General features: G+C 37.0%; 3 protein-coding genes across 3 annotated transcripts; 2 read left to right on the top strand and 1 right to left on the bottom strand.

Moving 5' to 3' along the window:
• Nucleotides 1-2,927: 2,927 nt before the first annotated feature.
• LOC105967073 (metal tolerance protein 1) lies at nucleotides 2,928-4,517 on the top strand. The gene has a single exon (XM_012991636.2). It carries the CDS (start codon nucleotides 3,127-3,129, stop codon nucleotides 4,282-4,284), a length of 1,158 nt encoding a protein of 385 aa, XP_012847090.2. The 5' UTR covers nucleotides 2,928-3,126; the 3' UTR covers nucleotides 4,285-4,517.
• Nucleotides 4,518-5,426: 909 nt separating this feature from the next.
• LOC105967057 (ubiquinol oxidase 2, mitochondrial) lies at nucleotides 5,427-8,170 on the bottom strand. Its single transcript, XM_012991619.2, has 4 exons — nucleotides 7,724-8,170; nucleotides 7,481-7,609; nucleotides 6,127-6,615; nucleotides 5,427-5,661 (listed from the first exon to the last, which is right to left on the bottom strand). The coding sequence occupies exons 1-4, from the start codon at nucleotides 8,090-8,092 to the stop codon at nucleotides 5,602-5,604; spliced, it is 1,047 nt and encodes a 348-aa protein (XP_012847073.2). The 5' UTR covers nucleotides 8,093-8,170; the 3' UTR covers nucleotides 5,427-5,601.
• A 1,317-nt stretch (nucleotides 8,171-9,487) lies between these two features.
• On the top strand, nucleotides 9,488-19,119 carry AFH14 (Formin Homology 14). Its single transcript, XM_012991727.2, has 18 exons — nucleotides 9,488-9,701; nucleotides 10,008-10,128; nucleotides 10,225-10,928; nucleotides 11,019-11,240; nucleotides 11,351-13,359; nucleotides 13,567-13,690; nucleotides 14,356-14,427; nucleotides 15,134-15,232; nucleotides 16,345-16,386; nucleotides 16,474-16,554; nucleotides 16,640-16,690; nucleotides 16,779-16,860; nucleotides 16,959-17,053; nucleotides 17,211-17,282; nucleotides 17,389-17,505; nucleotides 17,800-17,868; nucleotides 17,984-18,050; nucleotides 18,348-19,119. Exons 2-18 carry the CDS (start codon nucleotides 10,056-10,058, stop codon nucleotides 18,557-18,559), a joined length of 4,191 nt encoding a protein of 1,396 aa, XP_012847181.2. The 5' UTR covers nucleotides 9,488-9,701; nucleotides 10,008-10,055; the 3' UTR covers nucleotides 18,560-19,119.
• Nucleotides 19,120-19,840: the final 721 nt, after the last annotated feature.

Below are 19,840 nucleotides of genomic sequence, written 5' to 3'. Positions count from 1 at the left end.
CGATAGAATGTTTGAATATTCATTCTAAGATTATCACGACAGGCAACATCGTTGAACCCAACTATAGAACGCAAATATTGGAGTTGGGAAGGTGTTCTTCCTATCATACTATAAGTTCGATTATAGCTATCCGTAGACCTCAAACAACGACGCTTAAATGTGGGAATAATATGCATCGACACTAAAAAGAAAATCCTCAAGCTAAAAATTAGTTGGTGCAAAACAACTATTATTTCTTCTTCTCGGTTTGACAAAGCCATCCTAAGCCAAGAAGTTCCTACAAAATATATGCACAAATCTGTTTAACCAGAAAAGCCCAATCGTGATTCCTGCCACACGTTTACAGAATTGGGACGTGAGCAGTACAGAGAACATCGAACTCTCAAATAGAATGTCAAAATAATGGATGAATATGAACGCAAACAAATTGAAACAAATTTCGCTATCATACGATACACATTTGTAAATCTAATGATACACAGAGCACTAGCAGACAATTAATATACAGATGACCAAAATGATACATATATAGCAATTGATTTAGTACCTGTAGCAATCGAGATCCGCTTACGAGAACTGAGCGATGTACAATCCAACGAATTAAGCCAAACCCCCTATGGACTCTCTTGAAGATCAAAACCCTAAATCTGTATAATGGCAACGGAAAATTCCCAATGAAAACAATCTGCAATTTCATATACACTGCAATTTTAAAAAACGCAACGACCCTGCAATTTCATATTACCTTTCCGCTAATGTTGGGTGTGGCTGAACGGGAAGCTTCAATTACAGTCTGCTCTTCAGGTATGACTGGGTAAAATTAGGGCAGCAAATTCACGGGGAATTTGACGAATGTGCGTTTATATATGTGTGTATATTTGTAATTTTTTCATTTCTTGAGGGCAACTTAGACATTACACACGCCACCCAGATGTATGGACTATCACGTGTTAATTAGTCAAGCCAAATTTGGCTTGACAAATAATAAATCATATGCGTGATAAATCAAGTGGGACCACATATCCCGAGACATTGTGACAGCCGAACCAAACACCGTATACGGAGGGACTTTTCGTCCCATCAGGCGTAATAACGCGTACCAAATGAGCCCTTAGTTGCATGATTCATACTGCTATGCTTCCATTCAATAATTGCTAATTTCTCAATGATCACTAACATATTCCTTATTTTAATCGGCAAATTACATTCACGTCCCTGGGGTAAAGTCAAATTATTAAAAAAACATTATTTTTTGAATAATTACAATTATTCCCTCAACTTTATATTTTCTTACGAAAACCTCCTTCATCTAGTAGTTAAATTTGACACCATTACAAATACTCAAACGTGAGGGGTTTTTCGTAATTTGGGCCGTTCGCCCTATTTGAATTCATCTACCTCAACAAAATCATATTAATTAATTTCACATTAAAGAGCTTAAACCATAAAGAAATGCTCTAATACATTGTCAAAGCCTATAAACTATTCAATTTCTAATTCAGCCAGTAAGAAATAAAATTATATTTTTTATGCTTAGAAAAAAAATTAAATGCACCAGCTAAAAAATAAAAACAAATAAATTTATTGGCCATTTGGAAAAAATGAAATTCATTTTATTTATAAGAAAAACTCACAAACTAGGCGTGTGGAGGCGTGTGCCATCCATATGGTGGCACGTGCTTTTGTTCCATGGGCATAATCTCAATTTATGATGCACCATCTTCAATTTAATTTAGGGTAAATTACAAACACCCCCCTGGGGTATGGTAAAATTACAAAAACCCCCTCTTGTTTGGATAATTACATCTACTCCCCTCAACTATGATTTTTTCTTACACCTCCACCCTTATGGTGCCAAATTCAACATAATCATCTAGACTCCGTAAAATGTGCTATAGTTTGTACTCGTTTTGTGTAAAAATATAGTTTCCGATGCACCACAAACTGATATATACAAGCTAAAAATCACATATTATGATCATCTTGCTTCATAATGTAGAGTTTGAATGGGATAAAACGGGTACAAAAGTGATAATATTCCATATAATCTCGAAGATTCCACTAAATTTGAGGAGTTGAGGGGGTGGTTGTAATTATCCAAACAAAAGGGGTGTTTTTGTAATTTGACCATAGCTCGGGGGGTTTGTAATTTACCCTTTAATTTATTATAGCAAATTACGATCACTAACACTTTGGGGTAAAATTAAGTTACGAAAATTCTTATATGGTAGTTATAAATGTCCTTCAACTATGTGTTTTTTTACGAAAAAATTCATCCTTCAATAGGTACCTATGAAACCGTAGAAATGGACGTGTAAAATAATATTTAATTGAGGATGATTTTTAATTAGTCTCTCCAAAATGTTTTTTTTCGTAATTTGCACAATTTATTATAATAAATATGGGTAAATTGTAACCACCCCTGAGGTATGGCCCATTTACGAAAAACCCCATCTTGTTTGGATAATTACATCTATCCCCTCAATTACATTTTTTTCTTACATCTCCACCCTTATGATGTCAAATTCAATATAATCATCTAGATTTCGTGGAATATGCTCTAGTTTGTACTCGTTTTGTGTAAAAATACAGTTTCAGATGCACCATAATCTGATATATACAAGCCAAAAAACACATATTATGATCATTTTGCTTCAAAATGTGGAGTTCGAATGGGATAAAACGGGTACAAAAGTGACAATATTTCATATAATCTCGAAGATTCTAATAAATTTGAAACCACAAGAATGGACGTATAAGAAGACTTATAGTTGATGGGGGTGATTATAATTACCCAAACAAGAATGGATTTTTTTTTTTTAATTTAATCATGTTGTAATTTACCCTAATAAATATTTTGAAGGCTCGTGACATTAATAAAATAAGTTATGAATAACGGGCAAGAAAACACCTGGCAACGAACATGTTCAAGATTCATTGACTTTATGCTGTGAAGGGAGAGATAGCTCCCTTCCATTACTGCTATTTTACTCTTTGACTTTCTCTATTATATATATTCCACCCCTAAAATCATTGATAATCAACCAATTATTGCCAAGCTTTGATATCTCTCTCTCTCTCTCTCTCTCTCTCTCTCTCTCTCTCTCTCTCTCTCTCTCTCTCTAGATGGAAGTGCAAAATTTAGAACAAGGGCATGTTATTGAGGTCCATTCTCATGTACCAAGTACGGAGGGGGGATCCACCTCCGGTGGACGAAAGGGTTGTGAGGCCGGTACACTATGCGATTTCTCCGATTCTAAGAACAGTTCCAAAGATGCACAAGAGCGTTCGTCCTCTTCGAGAAAACTCTCGATCGCGGTAGCATTGTGCATCCTCTTCATGGGTGTCGAAATCGTCGGTGGAATCAAAGCCAATAGTCTCGCCATATTGACCGACGCGGCTCATTTGCTATCCGACGTCGCCTCTTTCGCCATTTCTCTGTTTTCGTTGTGGGCCGCAGGGTGGGAGGCCAATCCGCGCCAATCCTATGGCTTTTACAGGATCGAGATTTTGGGAGCCCTTGTCTCGATCCAACTGATATGGCTTCTCACTGGAATCCTCGTGTACGAAGCTATTGTTCGATTATTGAACAATAGTGGTGACGAAGTTCAAGGATTTTTGATGTTTTTAGTTTCCGCTTTTGGATTGTTGGTTAATATTATCATGGCTGTCTTGTTAGGCCATGATCATGGTCATGGTCATGGTCATGCTGACCATGGCCACGACCATGCTGACCATGATCATGATCAGCATGACCATGCCGATCATGATCATGACAATGCTGATCATGACCATGATCAGCCTTTGCTAAAGTCAAAAGAAGGAGACAAGAAAACGAAAAAGGCGAAGAATATAAACGTGCAAGGGGCTTACCTTCATGTGCTTGGGGACTCGATACAGAGCGTTGGTGTTATGATTGGTGGAGCTGTGATATGGTACAAACCGGAGTGGAAGATTATTGACTTGATATGTACGCTTCTTTTCTCCGTGATTGTTTTGGGCACTACTATTAGGATGCTCCGGAATATTCTAGAGGTTCTTATGGAGAGCACTCCGAGAGAGATTGATGCTAAGAGGCTCGAGAAGGGTCTTTGTGAGATGGAGGAGGTTGTCGCGGTGCATGAGTTGCATATATGGGCGATTACTGTCGGGAAAGTGTTGTTGGCGTGCCATGTTAAAGTTAAGCCCGATGTCGATGCTGACGTGGCGCTCGACAAAGTCATTGATTACATCAAGAGGGAGTACAATATCAGTCATGTCACAATTCAGATTGAAAAAGAATAGATGGTGTGTTGTGTCTCTATTGTTGGAATATGGCAAACAAAAAAATTATTGTTTGGTGTGGTTTTTTTTTTCTTTTTTTTTTTTTTTTTCTAAATGTTGTTTTGGGAAATGTTTGATAAATGTTTTCTTTTAATGTGGTGACAACTAATATTGAATTTTCAGGTGTTGAAATGCTGAACATGGTTTACACCACCATTAACAAGTGCTCTCTCTCTCTCTCTCTCTCTCTCTCTCTCTCTCTCTCTCTCTCTCTCTCTCTCTCTCTCTCTCTCTCACACACACACACACACACACACACATTTATATATATATATATATATATATATATATATATATATATATATATATATATATATATATATATATATATCTTGGATAAAGTTAGTATGACTAATGTGAGCTAACAAGTAGTAGCACCAAACTATCAAGTTGGTCAACCAAATCAACAACTGAAAAATCTCTTTAGTAACAACATATAATTTATAAAACACTCACACACACACTTATAATCTCAACATGCATAAAAGATACATACCTCACATAAACCTCAACCAATCTTTCTTGAAAAAAACACCCCTCCAATTGTACAATGGCGGCCAAGGGGGGGCCATCGCCCCTAATCCCGCTACTCCTAGTAGTGTCGCTAGGCCTCCTCCTCCGCATGAACGACTCAATAATATTCCCCATCAACTTAATCCCCGATTACTATCTCCCCTTATTAGCCGAAATCTCAGATGCGGAAAATGCAATCTTTATGTGCGTCTTGTGCATACCATTTCTTGTGGCTCTAGCGGTATACTCGAGCAACCACTCGATAGTGTTGCCTATTGCGTTGGTTCTCGTGACTTACACGGTGGCCACTGTGCTATTGGGCCCGCTTGTAATAATATTGATCATGTATATGGGCGGCGTTTGGTTGCCGTGTTTTAAGTGTTACGGTAGTGAAGAATTTGGGTTGGGGTGTTTGTTTGTGCTCGTTTTCTTCTTGATGCAACGGGGATTTTCCGATGAGGGGGGTCGTTCGGGGGCCGTTATTTTGTCTGTAATAATTTTCTTTTGTTACCATTTTAGCCCTTGAATTCTCAAGGGATATATATAATTATATATACATGATACATGTGTAATTATATACTATATTGATATAAGGGTTGCAAAATTACAATTTACAATACAATAAACATGCAGCAATTTTCACCTTAGGCTCTTATATATGAATCATACAAACCCAATACAGATAATTAATTAATAAATAAATCAATTATAAGTGCATTTAATTAAATAGTTTAATGTTTAAAATCAATTGAATAATCCTTCAGTTCAGTGGTACCCTATCGGAGCTGGATATTCCTTCAGTTCGTGCCCTTGGCATTGGATATCCTGCAAATATATATATAATTTTTTTCAATTTTTAGAAAATATTTAATTATAATTAATTACGGAAAATAAAATAAAAAATAAAAAAAAGGGGGCAAATTGCACATCACCCCCGTAAAATTCTAATTTCCGCACTTTACCCAATTGCAATTTTTAAAAGTGAATGTCCGCTCCCCATCAAAATGTTATTCTTATTGCACATTGCTCAAATGGCAAAACTACGATTGAGTAATTTTTGTTGCACTTTGCCCGTTTAAATATAATTTTTGTTGCAAGTTGCATCTTAAAAACACAATTTTTTTTTTTTTGCACGTTACGGTTTTAGAATGTTATTTGGCTTATGGAGCAAAGTGCGAGTTGTATCCCTTTATCGAATTTTTAGGAGGGAAATGTGAAAATAAGAAATTTATTATAGGGGGTGAAGTGCATTTTGTCAAAAAAAAAAACGGAAAAGGGAAAAAATCTTACCGATGCAAAGTGGTTGAGATCACGGTGGTGAGCCTCGTCGGCTCTGATGACGGTGACGACATCCTTCAGCGTTGCATCCGGCGGCAGCCGCCAGTAGTCAATGGCGATCGCCGGCGCCGGCTGATTCTCAACGAGCCCCTTTTCCAGATCAATCAGAAATTCCGTGTACGAATTGACCGCCTCTTCCTCCAAATAGCCGACAATCCGGTGGGCGAGTTTCGGGGAAACGACGTAGGCCACAAAATAGGCGTTGAAGAAGACGCCTTGGACCGCGAAAACTAGGGCTCGTTCGTACCACTGCGGCTGAGAAAGTTCTAAGAAGGTCATTAGATGCATCCGCTCGTTTTCGGCTTCTTCTAGAAGGGCTTTGATCCATCCACCGCTGTGCTCGAACCGCCGGAGGGATTTCGCGTGAAGGAGCATTCCGCCCACCATTCCCGGCACGGCGGCCACCGTCTCCAGCAGCATTGCGTGGCATATGTGACGCCTCTGTTACAAATTCATATGATCATATTTTAGCTAAGGGCGTAAATTTGAATTTACGCCGGTTTCAATTCGAAAAATTCCAACTTTCAAACATTTTCTTCGATTTGGATCCTAACAATTTGGTTTTTAAACATTTTTTTTAAATCAATAATCGAGATTATATATAAAATTTTCAAAATGTATTGATCGATCCGATTTTAAATTTCAAAACTAAATTCAAGAATTTTGGGATCGATTAAAAATAATTTTAATATCCGTATTACTAAATATCTCTATTTACATTATTTTGGCAATTCGTGGATTCTATTTTAAAATATTTTTTTATTTGGAATTTTGAAATCCGAGTAAACCAATGTTTAATTGGTTCTCTTTGTTTCACTTTTATCCGAATAAATAATGTTTGGTTCTATTTACATTATTTTGTTCTATTTTGGCAATTCGTGTTTGTTTAGTTTTTCGAAAGAAAAAAAAAAAAAATCAAAACAACTTCTAAAGTTTCTTTCTCCTTCAGACGGGTAAAAAAATTTGACTGCTATAGTTAAAAAACAATGTGTTGACTAAAAAACAAACAAAACATCAATTTATTTTTCAAACTCTTCTTTTAAAATACATTTTCCCAAACAACTTTAAATATGATTTGTATTTTGTCTGATCTCAAATCATAAACAAACGTTACTACTACATTTTCAATTTATTCTCTCGAAACATATTTCTCCAAAATTTCTTATGTTTCGGAATCGTTATAGAAATTAATTTTTTTTTCACTTTCAAAAAATTAGAATTTTAAAAAACAAATGTGATCAAATTAACAATCATTAATTATTAATTAATATGAATTAAAAATATAAAGAGAAAATAAATAGTGGACCTGAAAAAACAAGTATGTAGGGTACTTGAGAGTTTGAACAGTCCAATAAGCAAATTTGTCCATGAATGTATCTGCCTTGTGGTGCTTCTTCACATCAATTGAAGTATCCGCTGTGTATGTTTCCCATGGCTGCAATTCATTAATTAAATATTTCAATTATCTTTATTACCTCATATATCGCAATTATGACGTCATAATTAAATCACTTCTTTCTTTGTTAAAAAAATAAAACACGAGACATACCCGAAAAGAGTTCCACCGCCACGGCGAGCCGTCTTCCTTGCTTATCTTACGCGGCGCTACCCCCCAGTAGCTACTAATAGCAACGGTCTTGCCGCCGCCTTGATGATCATCCTCGCCGGAATATTCCATTTTCGGTGGTTGCACCGTTTTTCCTTCTCTTGATACCTCAGAAGCCACGGTACTCCAATACCTACCTTCGGAAATCGGGGTACTCCCGAGGATTCCATGATTCGTGAATCTTTGTCCCGAGACGTTTAGAGCGAATTTAGTACCGCTCGAGACATTCTTAGACGTAGCCGTTGAGAATAGCCTTTGTCGGGTTTGCCCGACAAGTAGCTTTGTCATCTGCATAGTTGCACGGCGACTCATCGATAAAAGAAAAAAACTCGAAATATTGTGGAATTTGGTATTATTGATGAATTGAGTTTCTTGAATTTTTTGTAATGAGAATATGGAAAAGGGAGTTATGTATATGTTTATATAGTGGTGATACTAAATTAAATTTGTCACGTGCATTTTTGAATAGTCTTGTATTTGGAAAAATATTTGGAGAATTTGTTGGTCAATTGCTCAATTCAAAATTAGTCTCCAAGTTTGACCCGTTAACACTACTAATGAAACTTGATGATATTATTATTATTAGGTGGAATTCAAATTATACATATTCAATTATTGAAGCTAACATTCGAAATTGCGTTTTAAATTTTTTGTTTGGTTTACAAGAAACTTTGACTTGGAGGATTCGAGAAAAAAGGGTAATTTTGATATTTGTCGATAATTAACGAAGTCGCCAGTTGAATTGAAAAGTCGACGAAATTTATAAATTTACTCACGTAATTAAACACTAATCCGACGACAATCATGTTAAGTATATAACTTGCGACTTATGGGAGCCTATATCTGGTGAAATATACCTCGTGAAGTACACATACACATGTATACTTTTGTGTGAATAAAAGCTCACATGTGTAATCGTTAAAGAAAAGAAAAACAATGTAATATTGCCACAAGTGTGGAAATCAAACAAATTGGATCGGAATTAGCACTATCATTAAAAAAAAAAAAAAAAACTAGAAGTGAAAAAGTAATACAAATTACATCCAAAAAATAAAAATTTCGGAAATTGGATTTGTTCCAAAATCCGAATTTTTCGAGTCAAAATCCACAACAACCGATTTTTCCATTTTTTGGCAACATAAAATGTAAAATACATAGTAATAATGATGATATTAAAACTGTAGTTTTCGAATAAAGATCGGAAATTTTAGAAATTTAAATTGAAATCTCATGTATATTACAATTCCAATTATATTAGAATAAAAAAACCTGGAAAAGTCGGAAATTAGAATTCCGAAATTTGAAATGAAAAAAATTGTTTCAGAAAAGGAAAATTTCGAATCATAATCGACCAAAATCGAAAATTTCGTTTCAATTTGCATCGTTATATTATATGTTCTGTTCTATTGATAAACTAATTCCAAACTACATAATAAAATCGTTTGATAGAATGCCATAATCCCCTATTTTTATATGTTTTCATGATAGAAATATTTTGTTTTAATAAATTTTAGTACATACTATACAATTCAAATTAAGACTTGAATTTTTATATATTATATAATAATTAGGTAATATAAAAAATAATTACTTCTAGGAAAGAGATTATGTTATCATAAAACCTTTTAATTAGAGATAATGATGCGTTACTAACTAAAATTAATATCACTCGCTAATATTTAAATTACGTACAAGCTTTCAAGCGTCGGGTACAACTCATTCACCGCCCAAGTTTTCAAATCCTGAAAAAAAGATTTCCCCTCAAATTCAATTTGAGTCCAGAAAACAAAATTCAAAATCAAGACGGAAATTCAAAACGACGCCGCCGCGTACCGCCAATCGCCGCCGAAGCAGCTCACCCCCTCCGTACACCGGACATTACCGGTTACTCCGGTCACATTCGCCGCCTCTTTCTCGTCTGGTCAGTTCAATTTACCTACTCATATTCCATTTAATTTCACTAGCATTCATCTGTATGTACTGCACGTATGTGAAATTCCGATTTCTCCAGCTGAGTAATCATTGTTTTTCGTGATGATCTTTTAGTTTAAACGTCGACGGCGTCAGCTTCTGAATTAACATTTTCTGTACTAACATAATTTTTGAAGGGGTTAAGGAATTTTACTTGATTGGCCCTGATTTTAGTGTTCTGTAAAATTTGGGGGTGGAATACGAATCCAGTTAGTGGTACTTGAATTAATTTTCGTTTACAATTTTTTTTTCTCAGGTGTAAATGTACTGAATTTTGCACTTCAGGTTGACTACAACTGACAGTATGTCGTTACTGAGTAGATTCTTTTACAAAAGGCCTCCAGATGGTTTGCTCGAACTCTCGGACAGAGTATATGGTAATAAATCACATCACTCTATGTTCAGAATTGAATTTATCCATTCAACAACATGCTTGTGTTGCTTTTATTCATATTTATTTCTGTGTTATGCAGTTTTTGATTCCTGTTTCTCGACTGAAGTGCTACCGGAGGGAATATACCAGCTTTACTTGCACGAAATCATTACCGAGTTACACGAGGAGTTCCCGGAATCCTCATTTCTTGCCTTTAATTTCCGGGAAGGTGAGAAAAGGAGCCAGTTTGCAGAGATACTGTGCGAGTACGATGTCACAGTTATGGATTATCCAAGGCAGTACGAGGGTTGCCCTTTATTGCCTCTATCTCTAATTCACCATTTCCTTCGTGTTAGCGAGAGTTGGCTTTCGGTTGGGAATTGCCATAACGTAGTGTTGCTTCACTGTGAAAGAGGGGGCTGGCCACTCCTCGCATTTGTATTAGCTAGCTTCTTGGTTTTCAGGAAGTTGCATAGCGGTGAGAGAAAGACTCTTGAAATGGTATACCGTGAAGGTCCAAGAGGGTTGTTGCAGTTATTGTCGCCGTTGAATCCATTTCCATCTCAGCTTCGGTACCTGCAATATGTATCCAGAAGAAATATTTCTCCTGAGTGGCCGCCTCCTGAGAGACCTCTTTCACTAGACTGTCTTATCCTTCGTGCAATTCCAAGGTTCGATGGTCAGAAAGGCTGCAGACCTATTATCCGTGTTTATGGTAGGAATCTCCTTAGCAAGGATGGATTGTCAACTCAAATGCTTTATTCCATGCATAAGAAGGGTAGACATGTTCGTCATTATCGCCAAGTAAGAATTTTGTTCCTTGCTTTTCTTTCTATATTTGGAAAAAAATCTTTAGTGTTTATACATGTGGCAATGCCCATAAATGTCGTGCAGAAGGACAGTGATGTGATAAAGATTGATATACAATGTTTGGTGCAAGGAGATGTGGTATTGGAGTGCGTCCATTTTGACATGGATCCAGAAAGGGAAGTCATGATGTTCCGGATAATGTTCAATACAGCATTTATTAGGTCAAATATTTTAATGCTCAACTGCGAGAACTTGGACATCCTTTGGGAGTCGAAGGCGCGGTTTCCTAAAGGGTTTCGTGCTGAGGTAGTTTTTTTTATTCTTTTGGGTTCAAAAGATTCAGTTAGATAATTAAGCTATGCAGTTCAGCTATTAACGTTATAATATTTCACGAATTCTTGATTTTGCAAGCGCAGGTGTTATTTGGAGATGTTGAGAGCAGATCACCCTCCAAAGTCCACACTGCCATGTTAAATGGTGAAGAGAAAGGCGGCTTGCCGATGGAAGCTTTCTCCAGGGTGCAGGAACTTTTCAATGGTGTAGATTGGGTTGATAGTGGCGATGATGCTGCTTTATGGTTATTTAAGCAACTGACTGTGTTGAATGACGTCAAAGATTTGTCCATGTTGCGGAGAATGAGTGGTTATTCCTCGCCTCTTGACTCTGAGGAAGAAAACAATGCATCTAGTGTTGCAGACAGTCTTGATTTTCTGGACTCGGAGAAAGTCAGTGCAGCATCAGAATTCAATTTGCTGGATGATCGCTCATCCATGGATTCTACTTTCGAGGAAGTCTCTTATCTGAGACCCTTTGATGATCAAGTGAAGCCAATAATGTCGACCTTGACCAATCCTGTCCTCTCCATGACCGCTGATGATAGACCGTTAGATTCTCTTGCCTCGTCTGAATCTTCAAAAGAAGTGGGAGTTTTAAATGCAGAAATTTCAGCTAATGATTCCCCAACATTGCAGCTTTCATTACAGAGATCCTCTGTTTCAGATTCTACCACCTCTAGTGAAGTTCCTTCTCCACCACCACCTCCTCCTCTTCCTATGAGTTCCAACAAAGCAACCGCTATTCCACCTCCTCCCCCTCCTCCTCTTAGTTCAAGTAAAGACATTCCTCCGACCCCACCACCTCTTTTACAGTCTGAAGGAACTTTGCCACCTCCACCTTTCGCTGAATCAAGTCATTTATCTCTGTCAGCAATTCCACCGCCAGCATCATCTAGACCACCGCCACCGCCACCGCCTCCGCCTCCGCCTCCACTCACCCCTGGAGCTCCTCTACTAGGCTCTATTCAACGTTCGCAGCAAGCATCAACAGCTTCTTCTCCAATTACCAGTTTAGGTTCTACTTCAACTCCTCCTCCACCTCCGCCTCCACCTCCGTTAGCTCCACGTCTTGGTTCAGCAGCAACCCCACCTCCACCTCCACCTCCGCCACTTGCAGGTCGTGGTTCAGCTCCTGCTCCACCACCACCTCCACCTCCCCCACTTCCAGTTCGTGGTTCAGCACCTCCTCCACCTCCACCTCCCCCACTTCCAATTCGTGGTTCAGCACCTCCTCCACCTCCACCTCCCCCACTTCCAGGTCGTGGATCAGTACCGGCCCCCCCTCCACCTCCCCCACTTCCAGGTCGTGCCTCAGTACCGGCTCCCCCTCCTCCTCCCCCACTTCCAGGTCGTGCCTCAGCACCGGCCCCCCCTCCACCTCCACCACCACCTCTTGTTCGTGGTTCAGCCCCAGGCCCACCTTTACCTCCTCCACCTCCTGGCCGTAATTCAACCCCGGCCCCACCTGCTCCTCCTCCACCTCCTGGTCGTGATTCAGCCCCAGCTCCGCCCCCACCACCACCACCCCCATTGCCACCAGGTCGCCTTTCAGGTCCATCCCCACCTCCGCCTCCTCCACTTCCTGGTCGTGGTTCAGCCCCGGCCCCACCTCCACCACCTCCAGGTCGTGGTTCAGCTCCTACTCCACCTCCACCACCTCCAGGCCGTGGTTCAGCTCCTGCTCCACCTCCACCACCTCCAGGCCGTGGTTCAGCTCCTGCTCCACCTCCACCACCTCCAGGTCGTGGTTCAGCTCCTGCTCCACCTCCACCACCAGGTCGTGGTTCAGGTCCTGTTCCACCGCCTCCACCACCAGGTCAAGGTTCAGCACCAGCTGTACCTCCCCCACCTCCCGGTCATGGTTCAGGAATTGCTCCACCTCCACTTCCTGGTGGAAAGAGCTCCAGTGCACCTCCACCTCCATCTCTTGGAAGAGGAAGAGGTTTGCCCTCGGCAAGGGGAAGAGCTTCCACTGGTTCTTCAATCCCCCCTAAAAAAGCTTCACTAAAGCCTTTACATTGGGTCAAAGTCACTCGAGCTATGCAAGGGAGTTTGTGGGCTGATTCTCAGAAACAAGAAAGTCAGTCGAGGTGGACATATCTGAAATCTTAGCGGCATTATCTTTGCATTCGCATTTCAAATATTTGACATTCCATTAGCTCTTTGGTCATTGCATTTATAATGTCAGATCTGGATGGAAGTCCAGCAACTTCTATGTGCTTTGTCTTTATGTGAATATTTTCATAACACCTCATCTCATTTGACATTCTGGTGCAATATGGTTAATATTTTGATAGGGCACCTGAAATTGATATATCCGAACTTGAGAGTCTTTTCTCGGTGGCAACTGCTTCAGATGCTGCTAACAAGGCAGCCGGTTCACGTGGTTCTAAAGTTAACAAGCCAGAAAAAGTGCAATTGGTAAGTGATATCATCATATTCAATATTCATTCATCTTAGTATCTGCGGTAACTTCAGAACGTATATGTGGACTTACTGTTGTAAACTTGCAAACTGTCCAAAAACTTCTGCTTTTGCATGGTTTACCTGAAAAGATTCTTGATAACGCAATACGTGCTGGAAAATGGTAATTATAAGATTATTTGTATTCATTATTTGACCCTTGTCTAGTGACAGGGTTCATTATAAGAATGTAGCAATCAGAAAGAGTATGGAGTTTCTTAGCTAACAAAAAGCTCTACAATATTTGAGAACCCAAGTCTCCTGTTGAACTTCAAAATGATGGCCATATATTGATAACTTGGTGCTTCTTGCTTATGTGCTATGTCATATTATATAAGCTTGATACTGAAAAGTGAATTTTAGCTGTGTTTAGATCAAGTGCAATGGATAAAAAAAGAAGAGGCAAAGGATTAGGCTTGTAAATGAGAGCCATGCCCTAAAAAACAGAGAGAGTTCCCCTTTTTCCTTAATTTCGATTTACCAATTAATATAGTCATATACAGAGACTAGAATAACAATTTGTTTATAATGTTAAAGTCTTTTTTTTTCTTACTTTTTTACCTATGTGAAATTTTCTCTGAAGTATATTTGTTTCACTTATATTTGGTGTTTCCTTCTGTCAGGTTGATTTGCGTAGAGCCTACAATTGTGAAATTATGCTCACAAAAATTAAGATTCCCTTGCCAGATATGATTGTAAGTTCTTTAAATAATTCTTGTTCACAAAATTTAACTTCAAAATGAAGAAGCATTGCAACTATTGCTACACTTATCCACCAACTTTTGTGAGGAAAACGTTTTACTACAAGTTACGACATTATTGGTTCTAATATAACAGAAATCTCAAATATTAGAATAATTTCCCTGCCTCTTAAGGAATATATTTTTTCCTCAGTGCATATTAGTTTCTTACACTAGACTTGTAAGTTGTTGAATGCCAATGTCATAGATTAGCAGGAACTCTTTCTGAAGAATTTTTACTTGTTAAATAATTGTAGGTGCTCAAATTTTCACATCATTGATAAGCTTGTTATAATATTCACACCGTTCTTGATTATTTCAGATTATTTCATGACCATGTTAATAGAATTCCTTCGTGACCTATAAAAACTTTCGTTGTTAGTGTCCTTACTTTTGCTGGGAAAATTTCACTTTATTTTCAACCATTTCAATTTATATAACCCTATAGCTGTTGCTAATTGCAAATTTGTTTTTAAGCAGTTTATGTATGTCCCCCAGTTCTAGATGGTGCAATATCATGATTTATCAGTTTCATTGATAAAGTGACATCAGAAAAAAAAGATGCTCCTTGATAGATTAACTGTGTTTTTTCCTTCCAATAATGCTGTGATCACAAAGTTTCAATATCTTAATTCTTAACGCTCCCATTCTCTATCATTAGAATGCCATCCTGGCTTTGGATTCCTCCGCGCTGGACATTGATCAAGTTGAGAATCTTATAAAGTTCTGTCCTACTAAAGAAGAAATGGAGACACTAAAGGTATTTTTCTTCCCACTACCCTTTCACCATGCCTACATTATAGGTTTTAACAGGCTAGCCATGTTTACATGTTTAGACGGTAGGCTTGCTTTCCTTACATACTTCTTCACATATCTACTGTTGACTACAGAATCAAGATTTTATGCTGTCATAAAGTTCATCTTAGTAAGCTGTATTCTTTACATTCCTAAGAAATGGGAAGAACTGAAGAAAAGGATCTAGGAAGTTAGAGAAGAAAGAATAGAAAGGAAATGGGGGTAAGGAGAGGAAAATAAAAGGAAAAATGCATAATTTTCATTCCTGATAAAATTAGGTTAAGTAACTATATGATGGATCTGGTCTGGGTCGGTCTTGGAAATCATAATCTGATGGCTGGATCTAACTTTTTGTTACAGTAGCTCAAATTATCTTGTGTCATTGAGCTCAAAAAACTATTATCTTTTCATTACAGATGCACTACTGTATATTTTAAACATGATTATTAGATTATTGTATATATAAATATTAAATATATATATTAATTACATGTTTTACGTGTGTGTGTGTGTGTCTATATATATATATATATATATATATATATATATATATATATATCTTTGTTCTATGCTATTCCAAAATAGTTGCTCGCTTTGGTACCGTGTATACTTAATTAACCCTCAACTTAAATATATTATGGCGATCCCTTTAGATCTTAGATAATTGAAAGCTTTCAAATTGTAATACTTTTTTATTCTTGTTTATTAAACTAATCGGCAGAGCATTGAAAACAAAGTTGGCGGTAAGCAGTAATAAGAAGCCATTCATTTTAAATGGATGTGGTATATATCATATTGTATTAGATACTTCTAATATATTTTTGTATAAATGCGCAAGTCCATTTATAAATGTCTGTGTCTAACATATACAATATGAATACTATTCACTTTCTAGTTTAAAATCAATGCAAGATGACATGGCCCAGATTTAAGGTATCCTTTCCTTCTTGCGAGGAACTTTAGCATTTTGATATGTCCGTATCTTGCTCATTTTTCGCTCATTAATCTCTTTGTATTTGCCATCATGAAAAAACTATAGCATTTCCATCAAATTAACTTCGGTTTTTTTTTTTTCAGAATTACAACGGGGACAAGGAAATGCTTGGAAAGTGTGAACAGGTTTGTTAGATATTTTATATATTGAATTAGGAAGGGCCAACATTATGTGAGTTATATTACTAACAGTTGCACTTCTAAATATTTCAGTTTTTCTTGGAACTAATGAAAGTCCCACGAGTGGAACCCAAATTAAGAGTATTTGCTTTTACAATAACTTTTACTAGCCAGGTGCGTATTTGTATCTCCATTGTTCAATTTTGAATCTGAGGTCAATTCTTGGTTGTAGTGTTTCGTAAATAGCTTCATTCTGCAGGTGAAGGACCTAAAACTTAACCTGAATACAATTAACGATGCTGCTAGAGAGGTACCATTGTTATTGGATTAAATATTTTCACATCTCACTTGTAAAGGTGCTATTTATTTTATCTTTTTTGTTTGTTGAATTGTGGTAGGTCAAGGAGTCTTTAAAACTACGTGAAATTATGCAGACGATCCTTACCCTGGGAAACGCATTAAATCAGGGCACTGCACGAGGTACAAGTCCCTATTTAATTGTCTTCTATTATTTGCATTTCTTTATTCGATCGTAAGATTTTTATATTTTAATTCATCGCTGATGATTTGCATGGCAGGTTCTGCTGTGGGATTCAAGTTGGATAGCCTTCTCAAACTTTCTGATACTCGTGCAAGAAATAACAAAATGACCTTAATGCATTACTTATGCAAGGTAGGGTTCTACTTTGTAATTTTGTTTTCTATCTGCACTTTAATTTTTTTAATTGCCAGTTTTCAGCCAACTGCTGCCAATAGGTACAGTAACATGTCCAACAAAAAAGAAAATAATAACCAGTTTTATGCGGTGCTAATTTGTCAATTTTCTTTAGATTATAGCTGAGAGAATGCCGGATTTGCTAGATTTCAGCAAAGATCTTGTACATTTGGAATCAGCTTCCAAGGTTTGTCTTATATTATTCAATTGTGATTTTCCTTCACAATGTCGAAGAGGGATACGATTATTGCAGATAACCGTTAACTTCTTCATCTTACTATTGGCTAAACTAGATACAACTGAAGTCTTTGGCCGAAGAAATGCAAGCAGTTAGCAAAGGCCTTGAGAAGGTTGAGCAGGAGCTCGCTGCAGCAGAGAATGATGGTGCTGTATCCTTGGGTTTTCGGAAGGTAATGAATTGTTTTAAATGAATATGGAGTGTTGTAAGATCATTTGGACTCGAGTTAATTTTACTGGACCATGAACTAATTGAGAATATAATGGAAAGAAACTCGGTTTACTCTTCGGATTTATTTGCTCGGGTATAGATTGTGTTGGATTCACATTCTTCCCCGTCATTTTGTTTGGTTCTCTCAGTACCATATCAGGCTTTTCAAGACATTTTAGATGCTAGAAATAAATTAGTGTATGGAGCTAAACTTATTTACGAAGTTGTGATTAATTCAAAAACTTTCTTGTAACAGGTGTTGAAAACTTTCCTTGATACCGCTGAGGCTGAAGTGAGATCGCTTATCATCCTGTACTCTGAAGTGGTGAGCTTAACTGTTATTTCCCGTGTTGGTTATTATTATTATTAAAATTTTTTTTTTTTTGCTTTCATAATGATCGGAAGCTTGTGGGTAACATCGTACCTAATGTAAAATGCAGGGGAGAAATGCCGACTCACTGTCACAGTATTTTGGCGAAGATCCAGCAAGATACCCATTTGAGCAAGGTTTGGCTGGAATTAGATTTTTATGTACCTTAAGGCCTCGTTTGGTTGCCAAGATAGGATTAAACAAGACAAGATTATATAATATTATAAGAACCCAATTATATAATTGGAGTGGGGAATTGTCATACACAATTCTTCAATTAACCATCATACGACTAACCAAACATATAATAAGATCCAATTATTTGATTAATCATGACTAATCTTACCAACCAAACGAGGCCTTTTAGATGTCACCTATTTCCCCTTTTCTTAATTTTCGTGTCTTCTAAAAAAAATTTATTTTCCTTTATGCAGTGACTCAAACTTTGGTCGTCTTCAATAAGATGTTCCATAAAGCGCACGACGAAAATGAACAGCTGGCAGATGCCGAAAAAAAGAAATTGGAAAAAGAAGCTCTCAAGGAACAAGCTGCAGCATCTCCTGCAAGGAAGGAAGGCGTTGATTCTCTTCGTGCAAAACTTAATTCTCGTAACCAGAAACACCCTTCTACATCAATTCTACCTTAGCAAGAAATACTGCACAAAAAAAAAAGATGGATACAGCGAGAGATATGCTCTTATGGTCGATTCTTGAAATCAACGATTGTTGAGTATATTTAAAAAAAATGTACATACTGGAAAATCGGAGCTACAAGCTGCTGAGGTGGTGGAAGAAACTCTCTAGAGGCGATTGCAATTATATATATAAATATTTACGTATATATAGACGAAACATATGAAATATTTATTTGAGCTGTACATAATGTAATCAATCGCCTCTCTTTGAAGAAATGCAGGCGTATGATGGATCCGCCTTTCGGTTGTGTAGAAAGAGGAAAGGATGAAGTTACTGGAAATATTGTTCTTCAGGAGTAAAGGTACACTTCAATTGCTCATTGAATTAAGTGAATATTGATGAGTAGATGAGAAAATTTCGAGAATGTTGTACTCGCTATATTATCTGGCTATATTTTGTTCGCGTTATTACTCGCGATACACCATACTTGGCCGGTTGGCCATATTCATTAATACGGTTTATTCTACGCTCCGTTTCGTAAATTTTATCTGAGTATAAAATTCATCATGCATGTATGCATTTGTATTGTTTTAAGTACTTATTTTATATATAATTCATATGTATGTTTGTGATTGTGTGTGAATCTAACGGAATATTTTCGTGAAATATTTTTGAAAATTAAAATCTTGATCGAAAATCAGAATTTAATATGTATTTCAATTAATTAGGTTCCGATTCTTGTATTTAAATATTAATTCAATTCTTGTACATTAGTCGAATACAACGTTAAAAAAATATATATATAATAAAATTGATACCTTTTAAGATTCTGCCAAAAGCATGTTAAAACTCTGAACTACTTTCTGCATCTGCATTTGTTTGATATGAGAATCTGCATATTCATTAATTAAAAATACGTCTGTTGAATCACATCACTTTAAGAAATCAGATGTTATTTTGTACTTTTAGACTTTAGTCCTTTGGTTCTAACAGATTTTCATTTCTACCTCTTTGAATTAGTTTATTTTATGTTTTTAATATCTTCCACATACCCTTATTATGTGGAGAAGCTAGGGCTGAAAATAGGGGGGGGGATTGAAATTATCAATTTAGGGAAAAATCTATTTTCCGGAAGTGAAATTAAATCCAGTTTTGTTCTAAAAAAATTGGAAATTGGAATTTTAGAAATTAGAATGAAAAAACTTGTTCAACAATGGAATTTTCGTTTTTTAATCAATTATAATGTAAAACAGATCGATATTTAAGGTATAATTTTTTGATTTTTGTTTTTG

This window comes from Erythranthe guttata, chromosome 5 (genome assembly GCF_056151865.1).
Source record: "Erythranthe guttata isolate IM_541 chromosome 5, IM_541, whole genome shotgun sequence".
Taxonomy (NCBI): domain Eukaryota; kingdom Viridiplantae; phylum Streptophyta; class Magnoliopsida; order Lamiales; family Phrymaceae; genus Erythranthe; species Erythranthe guttata.
Note: the sequence above shows the minus strand (reverse complement) of the source record. Positions and strands in the feature narration are given on the sequence as shown.